The sequence below is a fragment of the Ceratotherium simum genome, chromosome 33 (assembly GCF_057802395.1).
Source record: "Ceratotherium simum simum isolate JZ-2026a chromosome 33, ASM5780239v1, whole genome shotgun sequence".
In the NCBI taxonomy this organism is placed as follows: Eukaryota; Metazoa; Chordata; class Mammalia; order Perissodactyla; family Rhinocerotidae; genus Ceratotherium; species Ceratotherium simum.
In genome coordinates, this window is record NC_141932.1 from 23,792 (window position 1) to 40,840 (window position 17,049).

The window sequence follows — 17,049 nt, forward strand, 5'->3', positions numbered from 1 at the left end:
CCGGCCGCACTGCCGCCAAGCAGCAGGGTCAGGTGGTCCTTAGAGGTCTTGGGCCCAGGCCCAGCTGCCCCCTCCAGTGCCAGCAGCATGCGCTCAGGCAGCCGCTTCCAGAACAGGCCCGTCTCATCCACATTGAAGACTTGGCATGGTGAGTACTGGCCCTCCTCCAGAACTGTACGCAGCACTGGCGGGTAGCGGGCTGCAGCCTGGGCATCAGCCACAGCAGGCTCATCTGTCAGCAGCACATTGTGGCGCACCTTGAAACGGGCAAACCACCCATTGCTGGCCCCACAAGTCTCGACCTGGGTGCCATCACCCTGCTCGTGCTGCAGCTGCGCAAAGAGCCGACGCGCTTTGTCCTGGATGAGCAGTGTGCTGACAGGCAGATTCTGCCGCTTCTGCTCCTCAATCCACAGGCTCAGCAAGCGTTCCATGTGGCCCATCACCACACCTCGGCAGCGGGTCAGCTGCATGGCACTGACAGGTGTGGCTGCCTGAGAATTGGCACGGATCTTGTCCTTGTTGACACGGATAGAAGCGACGGTGGAGGTGGCCAGCCCCAGGGCCCGGGCAATCTGTGTCAGCTTCTCACCCTCCTCAAACCTCCGAAGCACCTCCAACTTCATGTGCAGGGTGATGGACTTGCGATCCCGCTTGGCACTGTGGCGGAGGCCAATCCCACCAAGGGGTGCCTTCCCTGACACCTGCAGGTGGGGGATTGTCTTCATTCCGCCTCCCCAAGCCATGCACCTCGACAAGCTCTCTCCCCCGCCTATCCACGGCAGCTACTGCTGTGTCCACGATGGCAGCCTCTTGGCCTTTCCTGTCACACCTGCCTCTGCCTGTAAGAGGGGGACATACGGGCATTAATGTGTGAGCACATGGGAGTCCCAGCCACTGCCCGGCCTTCCCATGATCTGACAGAGAACACCCAACCCTGCTGACCACTGCCTCAGAGGCACGCCCAGTCCCTTCTCTCCCTACCACTAAAATCACCACACACTCACTTCCAAGCATTCTTTGCATCTAGAGGAACATGTCACTTAGTTTTAGCTTATGAGATCGAGAGAGGTCTGTTGGGAGACCTCGCTCTCTTCCCCTAGCAAACCTCTTGCAACCACAAGAGGATGTCAAGAGAGTCTAGAACCTGCCCCACCTCCCAGACACTGGTGAGCGATGAGCTGCCTGTCTCCATGGCGCTCACTCAGAGACATCAAATGTCAGTGTGGGAGGCTGAATAATGTTTCCTAAAGACATCCACATGCTAACCCCAGGAACCTACAAATAAGTGACCTTACATGGGAAAAGGGACAGTGCGGATATGATTAAGTTAATAATCTTGAGATGAGGAGATTATCCTGGGTTCTCTGAGTAGGCCATAATGCCATCACAGAGGTCTTTGTAATAAGAGGCTTAAGACTTCACTCAGAAGAAGGTAATATGACCACTGAAGCCTGGAGCTTCCAGAAGGAACCAGCCCTGCCAATACCTTGGTTTTCAGCCCAGTGAGACCTATTTCAGATTTCAGACCTCCAAGACTAAGATAATAAATCTGTGTTGTTTTAAACCACTGAGTTTGTAGCAATATGTTACAGCTGTCCTAGGAAACACACAAGGGAAGCTCCCTAATTTGTGCCACCACGTGGAGTACCTGGGGATAGAGAAGGAAAGTGGCTCCACAGGAGGCAGCCAGAATGATTCAGTAAGAACTAAATCAGGTCCTGTCGCCCTCTGCTCAGAGCCCTTCCAGGCCTCCCACCTCTCTCTGAGTAAAGGCCACCATTCTCCCCAGCTTCATCAAGGGCCTCAAGGCCTCCTTCTCTTCTTCGCTAACTCCTGATCACATCCTTGGGGCAGACTAAGGGTGTTCCTGACTCAGGGCCTTTGCTCCTGTGGCTCCTTTGGCCCAGAGCCAGCGCTCTTCCCGGTTATATGCATGGCTTGTTCCCTCTCCTTCTGCAGGTCTCTGCTCAAATGTAACCTGATCAGAGAGACCCTCTCCCCAGTATGTTTTATTGTGCATCTGTCACGCACTGCCTGAGGGCAGGAGCTGTCTGCTGAGCTCTCTATTGTGTCCCCAGGCCCAAGAATAGTGCCTGTCACTTTGCAGGCATCCAGTAGTCGCCGGCTGACTAAATTATTAAATGAAGTACAGTGGTGAAAAGCAGGCTTCAAAAGCATTTTGAACCACGTGAAAGTAGCACCTGATCAAAACAGTAAGATTTTTTTGAAGGAGTACGTGTGAAAAGCAGGGACAAATGCCTGATGGGTCTGTGTGTGAGGAGTATCTATGGCCCCTAGGACGAGTACCTTCAGGGACCCACGGGCTGCACCTGGCTTGAAACAGCCCACAGGGCCGTCGAGCCGGGGAGGCAGGGAAAAGTAGGTGGCCATGGGGAAGGCTCCTGCCTGGAAGGAGGCCCCGAATTCTGAATCCCTCACGCGCCCATCTTTCTCTCTCCAACATCCATGCCTTCGCCTGCTAGCCTAAAATTTTCAATTAATTCACCCACATATTCATTCATTTCCTCCCTCCCCTCTCGAAAGAAAGTCCCCAAGCCCGCCGCCCAGAAGGCTCGCTGCCCAATGTCTAGGTGGAAGACAGGGTTCGTCCCTCGAGACTACATTTCCCAGACGGCCGCGTGGCCGCCGAAGGCTCCGATTGGCGCATTCGCGCGCGTCCCTGGCTGCGCGCGCAGCGGCCTCTCTCCGATCCCCTCCCCCCGCCCGGAGCCGAAAGAAAAGGCCCCCCGCCCCCGGAGCCTGGGCTCCCGGGCGGCCGAAAGCCCTCACCCCGGATCGCGACTCGGGCCGGCTGCTTCAGCTGGGCCGGTGGGACTGCGGCCCCTCCCCATCTCCTGCCTCACCGCGCCGCTTCCCGGAGGCGGCCGATCCCAACCTCCATCTCGTCGGCGGAGGCGGAAGGCGACGGGCGAGGGCCGGGATTGGAGGAGACCACATGGGGCCCGCCCCCGACGGCGTTCTAAGCCCTGCGCCCGGCGCTCCCGTGCCTGCCGGGAAATGTAGTTCAGCTACGAGGCCGCTGCGCGCAGAGTCCAGGCGGGGGCGCCCGAGGCTGTCTCTGCCCAAGGTTGGTTTTCTCGCCGCTTAATTTTTCTCTCCTATCTTTCCCGCCGCCTACTCTCTGTCTCTGCCTTTCCATCATCCTCCCTACCTCCTTCCCTTCCTGGCTCTGTCTCACTGTTTTCTCATTATCCCTGTCTGTTCCCCATCCCGGAGAACTGGTTCCCTTCAGACTGTCAAAATATAATTTTCAAAAAAGTTAAAAACAAACTCAGAACGTATCAAAGATTTATTTACCTCACGAAGGGAACTAGTAGGATAATGTAGATGGTTCCAGGAAGATGAGAGAGAAGGAACAATAGAGAGGGTGAAAGAAAAAACAAACACTGAAATAAAAGCGCAAAGTCGGATTACCGCCCTACAGGGCAGTGGGCAGGACCGGCGTCTTAGTGTCCTGCAGGGTACAACGCTAACCCTTGGGGCGCTCTTTTCTACCGGACAGAAAGCATTTGCAACCTATCAACCTTTTGCAAGTTAGCATCCAACCTCACAGTATCTGGACTCTAGTCAAAAGTAGCTAAGTCAAAAAGAGCTGCTTCGCTTAGGGAGTCAGATGGCCTGAAGCAGGCTTGGTAGAGACATGCTAGGGAACTCACCAAGGGCTCCCAGTCATCTTTTTTTGTCTTATTGTCAAGTTTTGGATAAGTTTTCCTAACAAGTCTCCCTCCAACTCTCTCTCTTCTTGCTGTCTGTCACCCTTCTCTGACTCTGAAAACTCTCAGTCCATCCTACTGTATCTCTAACTTCTGTCCCTTTCTCCCCTGTTGCCTGTACTCCTGTATCCTTGTCTGTCCCGTAATCTCGATATCTGCACTTCTTGTCTCTGTGAATCTATTCCCCTTCTCCCTCTTTGCCTCTCCTTTCATCTCCATCCCTTCCTGACCTCTCCCTCTTGCTAACTGTTCTGACACACCTGTCTCCCCGGCCCGGACTCTCTGACACTCTGGCTTCTTATCACACTCTCTAGGTCTCTGAGGGTAGAAATCCCTCTCCGGTGTCTTTCTTTTCTACCCGTGTCTCTGTCCCGTGTCTGTTCACGTACTTTCACTGTCTCTCCTCACATCCCTCTCTGCCCCAGAGTCTCTGCCCTCGAAGGCTTTGGGTCTCTCTCTGTCCCTGAGTCTCTGGGTCTGTCTGTCTTTCTCTCCGCACTGTCTCTCGCTCGGCATCTCTGCCCCAGTATCCTCCCCACGCCCTCACCCCACCTCTCCTATCGCCCTTCAGACCCGCGCCAGGTCCCCGGGGTTGCCGTGGAGACCTGGGTGTCCAACCGGTTACCATGGAGACGCCGGGGCCCTCCTGCCGCCTGTGAGCACACAGGGACGTCGCGCCGCGCACGCGCGGACGGAGGACCTGGCCGACTACACCTCCCAGAAAGCACCGGGCCGAACCTCTCTCCATTTGGCTGTCCGGGAGGGAGGTGGAGAAGGTGCCCCCCCCGCAGAGGTTGCCATGGAGACGCGGGCTGACGGCGTCCTAGCAAGGGCAGTGATTGGTGCAGAACCCTGCTAATCCCCGGAAGGCCCGTAGAGAATTGAGGGAAACGTGGTGGGGGGCATGCGCGTTTGGGAAGGCGGTGCTGCTGTCCGTTCACCCTTGAGAAGCTTGCGCACGTCGATGGGGGCCCGGAGGCCTGGACTGAGGCGGGGAGCGCGGGAAGAGGCGGCGGGAATGTGACCTGATCGTTGCGAACAACGCTACCCCGGGGAACAGAGGGAGGAGGGTGGAAACAGAGGCGAGGGTGGGGGAAGGGCGAGGAGGCGCTCTGGCTGGTGCGTGGAGCATTCTGGGAGACATAGTTCGGCTGGGGAGGGGAAGTTGGCGAGTGCGCATGCTCAGGAGCGCGGAGCGACCCGCTGAGCGCCGAGGTGAGGGGGGGGGGGGCGCCTCTCAACAGGGAAGGCTCGGGCGGGGACGAGGCAGCGGCTGCGTGCGTGGATTCCGGCTGTGCAGCGGGACCGGGATCGCGGGGCAGGGACCTGGGTACTCCTTGCAGGCAGGCCGGCTGCTGTCGCGCGAGGCTCGTCAATCACCGCGCATTGCCATGGTGACTGGTTCTGGGAGGGGAGCCCGCCCTCCGGTTGCTATGGCGGCACCAGGACCTGCCGGGGCTCCCTCCAGGGGAAGTTGCCTGCGAAGACTTGTGGTAAATGTAGTTCAGGAACGTCCGCAGGTGCCGGCCAGCTTGGCGAAGGCCCAGCTTTCTCCCAGGGTTTCAGGGTGACCTGGAATCTTGAGCAGAGGTTTGATTCGGGATCCGGCGGCCCTCGATATCGAATCCACTCCCTTAATACACTAGATTTCTTCATAAATCCCGCTCTTTATCCCTAGCTGTAGAAGGAGCAGCACGGGTGCCGAAGGGGGCGGTCATCCACATTTGCAGATGGGGAAACAGCTTTACAGAGGCACAGCGACCTGCCAAGTTTACATGGCAAATAAGCTGGATCAAAATCTCCGACCTTGCTTGCAGATTCCCAGTCCAGTGGTCTCAGGGCCTTTGTGGGCCCCCTGAAAGCTCCCCCATCACCTTCTAGCCCGATTTAAAATCAAGAAGCTGAAGAGATTATGGGACATTGTGTGGTGTGATAAGTTGGGCTCAGAGAATGGGGCTGAATGGGGGGAAGATGCTGCCTGAGGGCTGGGACACACAGATGACCTTGCACAGGTGGAGAATGGGGGAACAGGTGGAGGTAGGCTGCTCTCTAGAACCAGCTGGGAGGGAAATGGTCTGAAAGACTGGGTGGAAGAGTGGATGGTGCAATGATGGGCTGGTGTTGGGGGTGGGGAGTAGTGGTGCTGATATCCAGATGGTGGGTGTTGTAAGTGTCATTCACCTAGTAGGAGGAGATCTCCAGGGCAGGGATGAAATGGTTCATACAGAAAAAGGGCAGTATTTAGAGAAGAGAGAAAGTATCTTCTGGACTTAAAAAGCAGTCTGTGTTTGGAGCAGAGACTCTCCACAGGCCCAGCTAGAGAGGCCAGGGACACAGGTGGCTCTTCAAGGGCCTAACAGCCCCACAGGTCCCTGACATGTGAGCACCTTTCTGTGCCTCAGTTTCCTCACATGCATCTCACTGGTGGCAAGTCTGAGGATCAAACAGCACAGCGTACAGTAGGCACTCAGTAAGCATTTGCTGGCACTGTTTGTTCTCATCACAGCAACCTCATCCCGTTCCTCCCCGGGGCAGACACTGGCCTCAGAACCCCGGCCCGGTCATTACGATGAGGCCCACAGCACTGGGCTCCCCAGGCCATGCACCCCCGGAAGACGACGGACCTGTCATGGTGAAGCTGGAGGACTCTGAGGAGGAGGGTGAGGCTGTCCCGTGGGATCCCGGCCCAGAGGCTGCACGCCAGCGTTTCCGGCACTTTCGCTATGAGGAGACAATGGGTGCCCGAGAGGCCCTGGCCCGCCTCCGGGAGCTGTGCCGCCAGTGGCTGCAGCCAGAAGTGCACTCCAAGGAGCAGATGCTGGAGTTGCTGGTGCTGGAGCAGTTCTTGGGCACCCTGCCCCCTGAGATCCAGGCCCGCGTGCGGGGACAGTGGCCAGGCAGCCCTGAGGAGGCTGTGGCCCTGGTCGAGGGGCTGCGCCGGGAGCCGGGAGGACCCCGGAGATGGGTGAGTCAGTGGCCCTGAGCTGGGTCAGGGCTGGAACAGTATCCAGCTCTGCCTCACCTTAGGGCGTGCAGTGCTTGGCCAGACACCAGCCCCTTGGGTTTTCTAATTGGTTACTTGCAGTAGCCCTTGTGCACACGTAGACAGGGTTCCAGAGCTGGCCTCACTGGCCCACCTCTGCACCACTTGGAGCCATGGACACAGGAAGAGATGCAGGGTGGGAAAAGAGGGAGGGCACAGGGCAGCCGTGGGTGTCAGCAGCAGAGCAACTGCAGGTGGTCTCTTCACTCCCTGGTCAGTCCCTGGGGAAGGTGGGTCCTTGGAAGCCCTTGTCAGTCAGGACCCTGGGGTCCCACATGGGGTGGATGCCCAGGAACCCCTTGCTTGCACCCAGCCCACCTTCCTGCCTGGGCCCCTAATGGTTGGGGGGGGCGCCTCCCCAGGTCACAGTCCAAGTGCAGGGTCAGGAGGTGCTATCAGAGAAGATGGAGCCCTCTGACTTCCAGCCCCTCCCTCAAACCAAGCCTCGGACTCCAGAACCTGGGCCTGAGATGCCCCCTGGGGCCATGCAGGAGTCACCGCTGGGCCTTCAGGTGAAAGAGGAGCTCGAGGTTACAGAGGACCCAGGTAAGGGTGGGCAAGGTGGACAGGGCCCAAGGCCCGATTGGATGGGACCAGGGGAACTTGGCCTGAACAGCCTGCTGGATGGGACCCTTCCCGTGCAATGGCCTTGCACACCAAGCCTGACTCTCACAGATGTGTTTCCATGCTTTCCCCTGGCATGGAGCAGGCTGTTGGGGTTTCCATGTGTGGGAGGTATGTGGGCGCCACTGTTCAAGGAGATCCAGCGGAGGATATCAGCCCATTGCTGGGGAGCAGACAGCAGGCTGGAGTATGGGTGGGAGAACTCCACAGTGCTGAGCATATGCTTCTTTCATGTACGCCTCCAGGCACGTGCTACAGCTGACCGCCCACACTCTCTGCCCTTCCTATGCAGACCTTTGTGCAGTGACTCTCTCCCACCCTCACTGGCCGACCTACCCAGGGCTCAGGCAGAGGTGCAGGGCACTGACCTAGCCTCCCTTGTCCGGCTACAACTCCTCCCATGGCCTTCCAGGGTGCCCTGCTTTGCTCCACCCCTGAGCTGGGCCCTTAGAGCTGCTGGGCCGTGGCCAGCCCCAAACCTGCACCCAGGTCTCACCACACGTGGATCTCAGCGCCTAGCATACCACTTAGGAGGGCAGTGGGGTGGGGACATCCTTGGGCTGCCTGACCCCACCCTTCCTCTCCAGAGCTTCTGGATTCTGGGCCTCTAGCCAACCCCCAGGAGGCCACTTCCACTCTCCTGCCTGAGGAGGCCCAGGTGAGCCCCACACAAGCCATGCCCCCCTCCCTGCCCTGGGAGCCTCAGTGGGTGGGGGTCAGGTAGGTGCCTCCCTGGGCCTAGCTGGGCACACATGAGCAGTGACCACTGTGGTTTCAGGGCTGTAGGATGGCGCTGGACCAGGCCCCTCCCCAGTGTGAAACCAGGCCTGAGGGGCCCTCATGGAGGGAGCACCCTGGGGCCCTGTGGCAGGAGGAAGCCGGGAACATCTTCTCCCCAGGTGAGTGAGACAAGGTGTGGTAGGGCTGGGCCCTCTGCATGGACATCACCCATCCCACTCTTGGCCCTGCTTAGGTGGCCCTCTGGCTCCAGCATCCCCAAGCTCCCCCGTTCCTTGGACCATCCACTGCAGCATTCAGCCTGCTTCAGCATCTTCTATTCTCAAAAGCCAAGCCCTCCACTGACCTCATGGCCCCTCCAGCTGATGCTTCCCACCACAGTAAAACTTCCCAAGATGGCAGCCTGTGTTCCCCACACCCACGTCCTCTCCCAGATTCTGGGCTTGCGTCCCACTGATTGGGTGGCGGGGAAGGAAGGGTTGGGACCTGGCAAGGACAGCAGGTTAGTAGACAGGGTGGGCGGGCAGGAGTGACCTTGACAAAGGGTGGGGATCAGACAGGACAGAGCAGGATCCTGCCCAATTGTCCAGGGATCTCAGGCGAGAGGGCCCCCTACTGTCCACCTCAGCCACACCACCCTCGTTCTGCCATCCTCCACGCTCCCCATGTTCTCTTCCTCCCCGTTCCCCCTTCTTCCTTGGTTTATTTCCTTGTTCTTGTGGACCTTCCTATGAACTCTGGTGTGGGAGGTCAAGTGCTGAGACGTCATATATCTGAAGCACGTTTGTCTAACATTCAACATTAGACTGAAGTTTGGCTGGATAAGGAATTCTTTTTATTAATTTAGTCTCAAACCTTTTTTACTACTATTGTTGGTGAGCCCTTTCAATTTGAAATTCACATCTCTCAGTTGTGGGAAACTGGCTTGAATAGTTTCTTTGATGTCCTTCCCCTCCATTGTTCTGTTTTCTTGTTTCTGGAATGCCTGACACTTGCCTATTGGCCTCTGGGACAGGTCCTCTAATGTTTTTTTCACTCCGATTTCCCATCCCTTTCTGTCTGCTCTATTTTCCAGAAAACTTATTCAATTATATCTTCTAGAACTTCTGTTGAGATTTTCGTATCTGCTAGCATAGTTTTAATTTCCAAGAGTGTTTTCATTCCCTGAACATTCATTTTTGTAGCTGCTTCCTGTTGTTGTTACAGTTGTAACATCTTTCCTCATTTCTCTGAGGATAGCAATAACTTGTTTTTTAAGTTTTCTTCTCCCAGTGTAATCTCAGAGGGACCACAAATCTGGCAGCTCTGAGCAGGTGGGTGAGAGGCTTATCAGCCATGACAACAAACCAGGGCTGGGAGGAATGTGGGGGGTCACTACCCAAGAAGACTCACTTCTTGGGGGATGTGAGTGGGTGGGTGGAGTGAACGCTGCTGAAAGATCCATAGGGCAATGTGGCTGGGCCATTTGGGGGCACTCCTTGCTGTGAACACGTTCAGGTCTTTCCTCTGAGTCGTCCAAGAAGGCACTTCCAGCCTCTTGCAAGGAGAGAGGCTGGTGTCTTAGCACCTAGTGTGACTTCACTTAATCTCTTGACTTTCTCAGTATGGTCTCCCACCCTCAACCCAGCCTTTTGCCATGATGGGAGAAGAGATCCAGGAATCAGAGCTACAGCAGTGCTCACCATTTGCTCAGAATTCTGTGTAGACAGAGCCCAGAGGCTGTTCCGTGCAGTAGCCCTGCCCGGCTTCTGCTTCTGACACAGCCTACCCAGCCTGCTCAGTGCCCCTGCCCCTTCACCTGCATGACTAGAGGTACCTGGGACTTCCAAGTTCTGAACTTTTCAAGTCTTCTTTGAGATAAAATGAGTTGACTTTTTTCAGTTTTCCTCATTGCTGGCTTAGTATTCACCTTCAGTCTGCTACACAGTTACCATTTGCCCATCTGCTTTCCAGAGTAGAAAATGTCAGGCATTGGTTTGTTGGTTTGTTTGCTTTCTTCTTTTCATCTTTGTGGATTCTATGCCTTAAAAAAAAGAATATTGTGGTTTTCACTGTTGTTTCAGGATAAAAAAATTTAAGTAGATGCCATGGTTACTCAGAAGTCCTCATTTGTTATATTTTTTATCAGTAAGGATCCTAACTCATTCTTTTTTCATAATTTCCTTGTTTCATGGATGCTGATCCCTCCTTTGAGGGTTTAGAAATAATTTAGTGTCCTTTCCAGGCTGGTTATTTAGCTCGGTTTCCTCGGGTGTGAGTTCTCCTACTGGTTGCACTGTTGACAGCCTCCCCTTCAGAGCTCTAGGAGCTTCTTGTTTGTCCCTGCCCTAAGCATCATCCTAGGCGAGGACTTGCCACAGGGTCCACCATAACCCTGAAGTGGAAGGATCATCTGGCCCCCAGGCCATTCAGTGAAGATACTTCTGCAGCTAGCCAAAAGCAGGCAGCTTATTCCTGGCCAGGTCTGTGGGTGGACTAGGCTAACCCAGCCCACATCCTCAACCCCAAGCTTTACGACAGAGCCTGGCTCTGGTCCCCAGCTCTCCATAGTCTCAGGGCTTGAGAGCTTACTGTACCAGGCTCTGGATGCCTAAACCTCACCAACTGTAGTTTCTTGCTTTGGAGCTGCCCACGGTATTTTTAAACTTCTTTTTCTTATGTTCTGTCTGTCATTTCTGCATGTTGGAGCTGAAAGAGTAGGATCTGGCACATGCTCCTTCTGTTTTAGTTTTCAGCTGGCTGGCCAGGCTCGGCCCATGCTGTGTGGCTGAGGCTGACCACTCCCTCCAGCTTGGACCTGCTTCTCTCTCAGTTCACCAGCCCACAGTCTCTCGGCTTTCTCCAGCCACATAGCAGCACTCCCTCAGGCTCTTTGGCAGCTTCTTCCTCTGTAGACCTATTCTTTCCTCAGGCTGCACCTCCCATAGACAACCACAGCTCCCACCTTCAGACACTGGTCTCCCCATCAGGTCTCCTGGCTGCTTCCTTTGCCCCTCAACTGAACATCTTCTGTGCCGCCAGTGCTTTCATCATGAGACTATTTTGAATAGCTAATGCATTCACATGTTAGAAAAATTCAAAAGGCACGAGGGAGTAGTGGAATGCCCCTCCCTTGCCTATGTCACACAGTCCTGCTCCCCAACAGCCAACATTACCGGTTTCTTGTGTGTCCTTTCAGAAAGATTCTGTGCATGGAAGAGCAGACACAAATTCAGATGCATACTCATTTCCCTTCTTTAAAACACACGTGGATGCTTAATCTCCACCGTGTTACACACCTGACATTTTTCATGCATCTTCCCACTTCAACACACAGCAGCAAGTGCCCTCGTCTTTGTACCACTGCATAGAGCCCCACTGTAGCTCACTGTGGACATATTGTTTATCCATCCAGGCTCCTATTGAGATTCCTTTGGGTTGCTTGCTTTTTTTGTTTTTTTCCCCCCCCCAAAGCCCCAGTAGATAGTTCTATGTCATAGCTGCACATCCTTCTAGTTGCTGCATGTGGGACGCAGCCTCAGCATGACCAGAGAAGTGGTGTGTCGGTGCGCACCCGGGATCCGAACCCCGGGCCACCAGCAACAGAGTACGCGCACTTAACCGCTAAGCCAGCGGGCCGGCCCTGGGTTGCTTTTAAGTGATATACTGAGAAACCTCATATGTAGGTCATTTCACACGAGGACACACAGCTGTGGGAGAAGTACCTAAAAGTGGAATTTCTGGATCAAAGTGTGGGAAGTTTGCCATTTTGATGTATTTTGCCACACTGGCTTCCCAGTTATGCTCACCGGCAATGCACACAAACACTTGGGACCCTGCAGTGAGGGTGTGGAAATGGTAGATGAGTACAGCTCTCATGTGCAGTTTTCTTATTAGGAGGAAACTGAGCATATTTTATGACATTTAAATGTTAGTTACATTTCCTTTCCTGTTCACATCCTTTGCCCGTGTTTGTCAGGTTGCTGGTCTTTCTTGTTGATTCATTGGAGCTCTTTTCTTAGAAGGTTAACTAGCTCTTTGCCTCTGGAGAGTTTCTCAGTTTATCATTGGTTTTTTGACACTGAGGTTGTTTTTGCTATGCACAAATGATTTCCTTTGATGTAATATAATCTATCTGACTTTTCTTTGTCGGCTAATGGATTTTCTGTCACCCACTGAAGCCCTTGCTACTCTCTGTCTCCTTGATTTAATTTCTTCTGGGCTTCTTCCTTCTCCCACCACTGCTTCTCAGTTGCCTTTGCTCACACCTCCTCCCTCACCCAGCATCTGATGCTGGAGTGCTCACAGCATGGCTGGGACTCGCTCCTTTTCTCCATAGACACCCACCCCTATTGGATCACATGCAAGCCCAGGGCTCCACGTGCCATGCCTATGCCACATCACCCATGTTCACATTTCCCTGCACACGGAGCCCCTGACTCCTGCACCTCACAGCCTGTATGCAGCCTCTGTCCCTCAGACACCCCATGGGCATCTCAAGCAAGGCATATCAGACCAAAGTCCTGGCACCTGCATTCCCTGCCTCCCTCACCTCCTCTATTCCCTTCTGTTGGCTCCACTTCCAGCATCCCTCAGACCCACTCACTTTTCTGCATTTGTGGAAACCATCATCACCCACCTGGACAGTGTAAGGGCCACCTGCCCCACTTTGCTCTACAGCCCTTCCAGAAAGGCAATTCTTGCAAACTTAAGTCAGAGCTAGAAAGCTTGTCCCCAGCTTGTCTGTCTTCCTCCTCATGCAAGGTTCTGTCCCATTGTCACCTCAGGGAAGCCTACACAGATAGAATCCCTGCCCCTGCCACCTCAGACTGCCTGGTTGGTCAGTTTCAGGAGGTCCCTCTAGTTCACACAGGTCCGCGCACACAGTGAGTTCTCTGTCACGAATGAGTGGATCTCCTTGTGCAATGCAGGGTTTGCGCTCCAGATGGACAGCATCTCTGCTGGCCTAGGCACTGTGAGCCCCCACCTCCACGTTCCTTGGGACCTCGGGGTGGCCGGCCTCACCAGCCGACTCCAGTCACCCTCCCGAGAAAGTAGCTTCTCGCACACGCTTGTGCTCCCCAATGACCCGGGAGGTGAGCAGAACCCCACGGGCCTGGATCCCCGCCAGGGCGTGGGTTCGGTGCTGGCCACCGCCCGCTGGCGCGCCCCCAGAGGTCGCAGCCGGGGCCGGGGCCGGCCCAGCACAGGCGCTGGGGCGGTGCGAGGCGGCCGCTGCGACGTGTGCGGGAAGGTGTTCAGCCAACGCAGCAACCTGCTGAGGCACCAGAAGATACACACGGGAGAGCGGCCGTTCGTGTGTGGCGAATGCGGCCGCAGCTTCAGCCGCAGCTCACACCTGCTGCGCCACCAGCTCACGCATACTGAGGAGCGTCCGTTCGTGTGCGGCGACTGCGGCCAGGGCTTCGTGCGCAGCGCACGCCTGGAGGAGCACCGGCGCGTGCACACCGGTGAGCAGCCCTTCCGCTGCACCGAGTGCGGCCAGAGCTTCCGGCAGCGCTCCAACCTGCTGCAGCACCAGCGCATCCATGGCGACCCCCCAGGTCCCGGCGCTGCGCCCCCCACACCCCGCGACGCGCCTGAGCCCCCAGGCCCCTTCCCGTGCAGCGAGTGCCGGGAGAGCTTCGCGCGGCGCGCCGTGCTGCTGGAGCACCAGGCCGTGCACACGGGCGACAAATCTTTCGGCTGCGTGGAGTGCGGCGAGCGCTTCGGCCGCCGCTCGGTGCTGCTGCAGCACCGGCGCGTACACAGTGGAGAGCGGCCCTTCGCCTGCGCCGAGTGCGGCCAGAGCTTCCGGCAGCGCTCCAACCTCACGCAGCACCGGCGCATCCACACGGGTGAGCGGCCCTTCTCCTGCGCCGAATGCGGCAAGGCCTTCCGCCAGCGGCCCACGCTCACGCAGCACTTGCGCGTGCACACGGGCGAGAAGCCCTTTGCCTGCCCCGAGTGCGGCCAGCGCTTCAGCCAGCGTCTCAAGCTCACGCGCCACCAGCGGACGCACACGGGTGAGAAGCCGTACCACTGCAGCGAGTGCGGCTTGGGCTTCACGCAAGTCTCACGGCTCACCGAGCACCAGCGCATCCACACGGGTGAGCGGCCCTTCGCCTGCCCTGAATGCGGCCAGAGCTTCCGGCAGCACGCCAACCTCACGCAGCACCGGCGCATCCACACGGGTGAGCGACCCTACGCGTGCCCCGAGTGTGGCAAGGCCTTCCGCCAGCGGCCCACGCTCACGCAGCACTTGCGCACCCACCGGCGCGAGAAGCCCTTCGCCTGCCAGGACTGTGGCCGCCGCTTCCACCAGAGCACCAAGCTCATCCAGCACCAGCGCGTCCACAGTGCAGAGTAGTTAGCGCTCACTAGACCCTTCTCTGCATCCACCTCGGTCCTCTGTGTGGGAGAGGGTAGAACACCTACCTCACAGGGTTGTTGTGAGGCCTGCGATCGCTTCGGTACAAGCAGGCCCGCCCAGGGTCTGACCCCCAGTAGGTGCTCAATAAACAGTAGACGGAACCTGGGTCTGGGTCTCTCCCCACTCAGTGCCTCCCCACTTGTGCGAGTCCCTCTCTGCTCACCTCACCCACCCACCACTTCCTCTGCAACAGTGTGGTTCCATGACTCTCCGCGGAGGTCGCTGCTAACAGCACCTGCCCTCGTCTGTGGGGTGCCCCCATGTACCAGGCCTCCTATACTATTGGCCCATCACGCTTTTCACTCACACATCCACGGGCCAAGCCAGCTGCCAGGCAAGGACCTGAACTGGCTGGCCCAGTTCTCCCCAGCCAGCAGAGATCATCAGATGCAGAAGTAGAAAATGTGCCCAGAAGGACAGAGCCGGGCTGGGGATGTGTGTTTGTAAAACTTTAAAGCTAAGAAGCCATTTCTTAGGTGTAAAAGCTGGTAGGTTTTATCTGGAAATCCAGATTCTTTATGACTTTTCCCCTCTTCCCGCATGTTTACCATCAGCAGGTGTTGAGGATGGGGGCCCATTTGGGCAGGACCCCAGCCAGTCTGGGAATTGAAGTTGGCCACAGGCCCCAGGCCAGTTCCCTAGCCCTCTAGTGATCATTCCCATCCCATGAGCCACAGTCTCCTCCCACCATGGCCCTGTGCACAGCCCCCAGGGCTCCCCTACACTGGGAAGTCTCCATCAGGAGTGTGTTCAGCAGCAAGTCACAAGAAACACAGCTGGCAGCAGCTTACATGAAAGTGGACAGGCACTGCCAGTGTGGGTTCAGCGTCCTGCAGACTTGGCTGGTATCTCTGGAACCCTCTAGCCTTTTCCTGTGCCATTGCCTCTTTTGCCCTATCTTCCCCTTCCATCACATTGCCCAGGCTCTTGACATAGCCCCTTACCCCACCAGTGGGTGTGCTGGGTGCTGGAAACGTGGTGAAAGGCAGTGCCAAAGAAGGGATCTTCATGCAGCAGGGTCTGGCTTGAGACCTAAACCCCACTCTGGGTGGGTGTCAGCCTGGCCTTGGCCTGGGGGGTTCCAGGATCAGCCTTTGGAGGCCCATGTGTCCAAGCTTCTTCCAGAGGTGCAGCTGGACTTTGCTGCTTTGAGTCACTCTGACCTTCACAAGACTGGGGACCTGGTATCAGAGAAAGAAGAAAAACTAGCCTGGGCCAAGGCTTTCAATGGCCATACTAGAGAGGGTGTGCTCCCTGCTCCTGCTCCCTTCCTCCCCTTCCCTCCTCTTCCCCTCTCTCCTCCTCCCTACTGGCCTAGCCCCAGCTAAGACCAGGAACAGTCTGCATCCACATCTGGCAAAGTTGGCAGCTCTTCATGCAGGGGCACTCCTGTGTGGCATAGTCAGGAGGGAAGGGTCTCCTGGGCCCTATAACAACACTCGCTGTTCCCTCCAACCACAAAAGAGACTCTGAGGACCCTGGTGTGGGATCTGCAGAATCAGAATGGAGAGGAAGGTGGTCAATGGGCCCCTAGGCAAAGGCTGGGTGAGTGAGATCAGGGAAGGCAGGCAAACAGTGAGGTAGCTAATGTTCTCGGATTGGAGGAACGTTGTCGAAACTTTATAAATCCTGTAACATGGATTTTTTACGAGGCTGTGTGACTTTTATAATTAGAAGAAAAGAGAACAAGAAAGCTTTCATCTTTTGATCATCTTGGTGGTGTGAAGAACGTGAAAGGAAATCTCTGCAGATACGACTACATAAAAAGGTGAAATTCTGCACAAGAAGAGTTACGACAAACATGAAAGACATGGAGAAAACAGGCCGAGGTCCCATGTCCAAAGCCACAAGAAGTTCATGGACCCATCTGCCGTACCAGCTCACGGAGAAGAAAGAAACATGAAAAGCAACATGAAAGCCCCCTATAAAAGGCCATTTCTGCAGCTGGCTGGGGACACCCCCGCAAGCCGGCCGTGTGGCCGCAGGTTGAGAACCCAAGTGCTACCATACTATCAGCAGGACTGAGGGCTTGGACAGAATGGCCATTCGGCCCCACTTGGCCAGAGCTATAAGAGGAACCCAAGAGAGGAACCCCCAAGACACTGGTCATCTGGGAAAGCTACAACAGTGCACAGCCAGCCTGTCCATGGATCGTCTGTACGTGAGGCCATATTGTTCGCTCCCAAGCCCAGCCTCCCCATGCCACATCCATCCAGTTATTTTCACCCCAACCCCAGCCTCACAAATCTGTCCACTTCTATCCACCCCCCAGCACTGCTCTGCTCCCAGACACCCATCTGCAGCCTAGAGGCCTACAGGAGTCAGTCTCCCTTCCCTACCTGCTCCTGCCCCTTCCTTCCCAAAATGGACCCTATCTTCCCAGTGTCAGCTCCCAGAAGCTACACTAACACCCCCAGGTGCACTTCTACCCTCATCCTTGCCCACCATGTTCTGCCCAGTGCCTCCAAGGCACTGGCCCCAGCTTCCCTCAGGGT

At 56.1% G+C, this 17,049-nt stretch overlaps 1 protein-coding gene across 5 annotated transcripts; it reads left to right on the forward strand.

The window, feature by feature from the left end:
* The first annotated feature begins 4,617 nt into the window (after positions 1–4,617).
* On the forward strand, positions 4,618–16,472 carry MZF1 (myeloid zinc finger 1). 5 transcript variants are annotated; one of them, XM_087421969.1, is made up of 6 exons: positions 4,618–4,952; positions 6,244–6,702; positions 7,143–7,326; positions 7,992–8,062; positions 8,183–8,303; positions 13,053–16,466. In XM_087421969.1, the coding sequence occupies exons 2-6, from the start codon at positions 6,307–6,309 to the stop codon at positions 14,489–14,491; spliced, it is 2,211 nt and encodes a 736-aa protein (XP_087278095.1). In that variant the 5' UTR covers positions 4,618–4,952; positions 6,244–6,306; the 3' UTR covers positions 14,492–16,466. The 5 variants fall into 5 exon arrangements, with proteins under 5 accessions (XP_087278095.1, XP_087278097.1, XP_087278096.1 ...); XM_087421970.1 differs by lacking the exon at positions 4,618–4,952 and adding an exon at positions 4,965–5,327; XM_087421971.1 differs by lacking the exon at positions 4,618–4,952 and having other exon boundaries at positions 4,964–6,702; positions 7,224–7,326; positions 13,053–16,468.
* Positions 16,473–17,049: the final 577 nt, after the last annotated feature.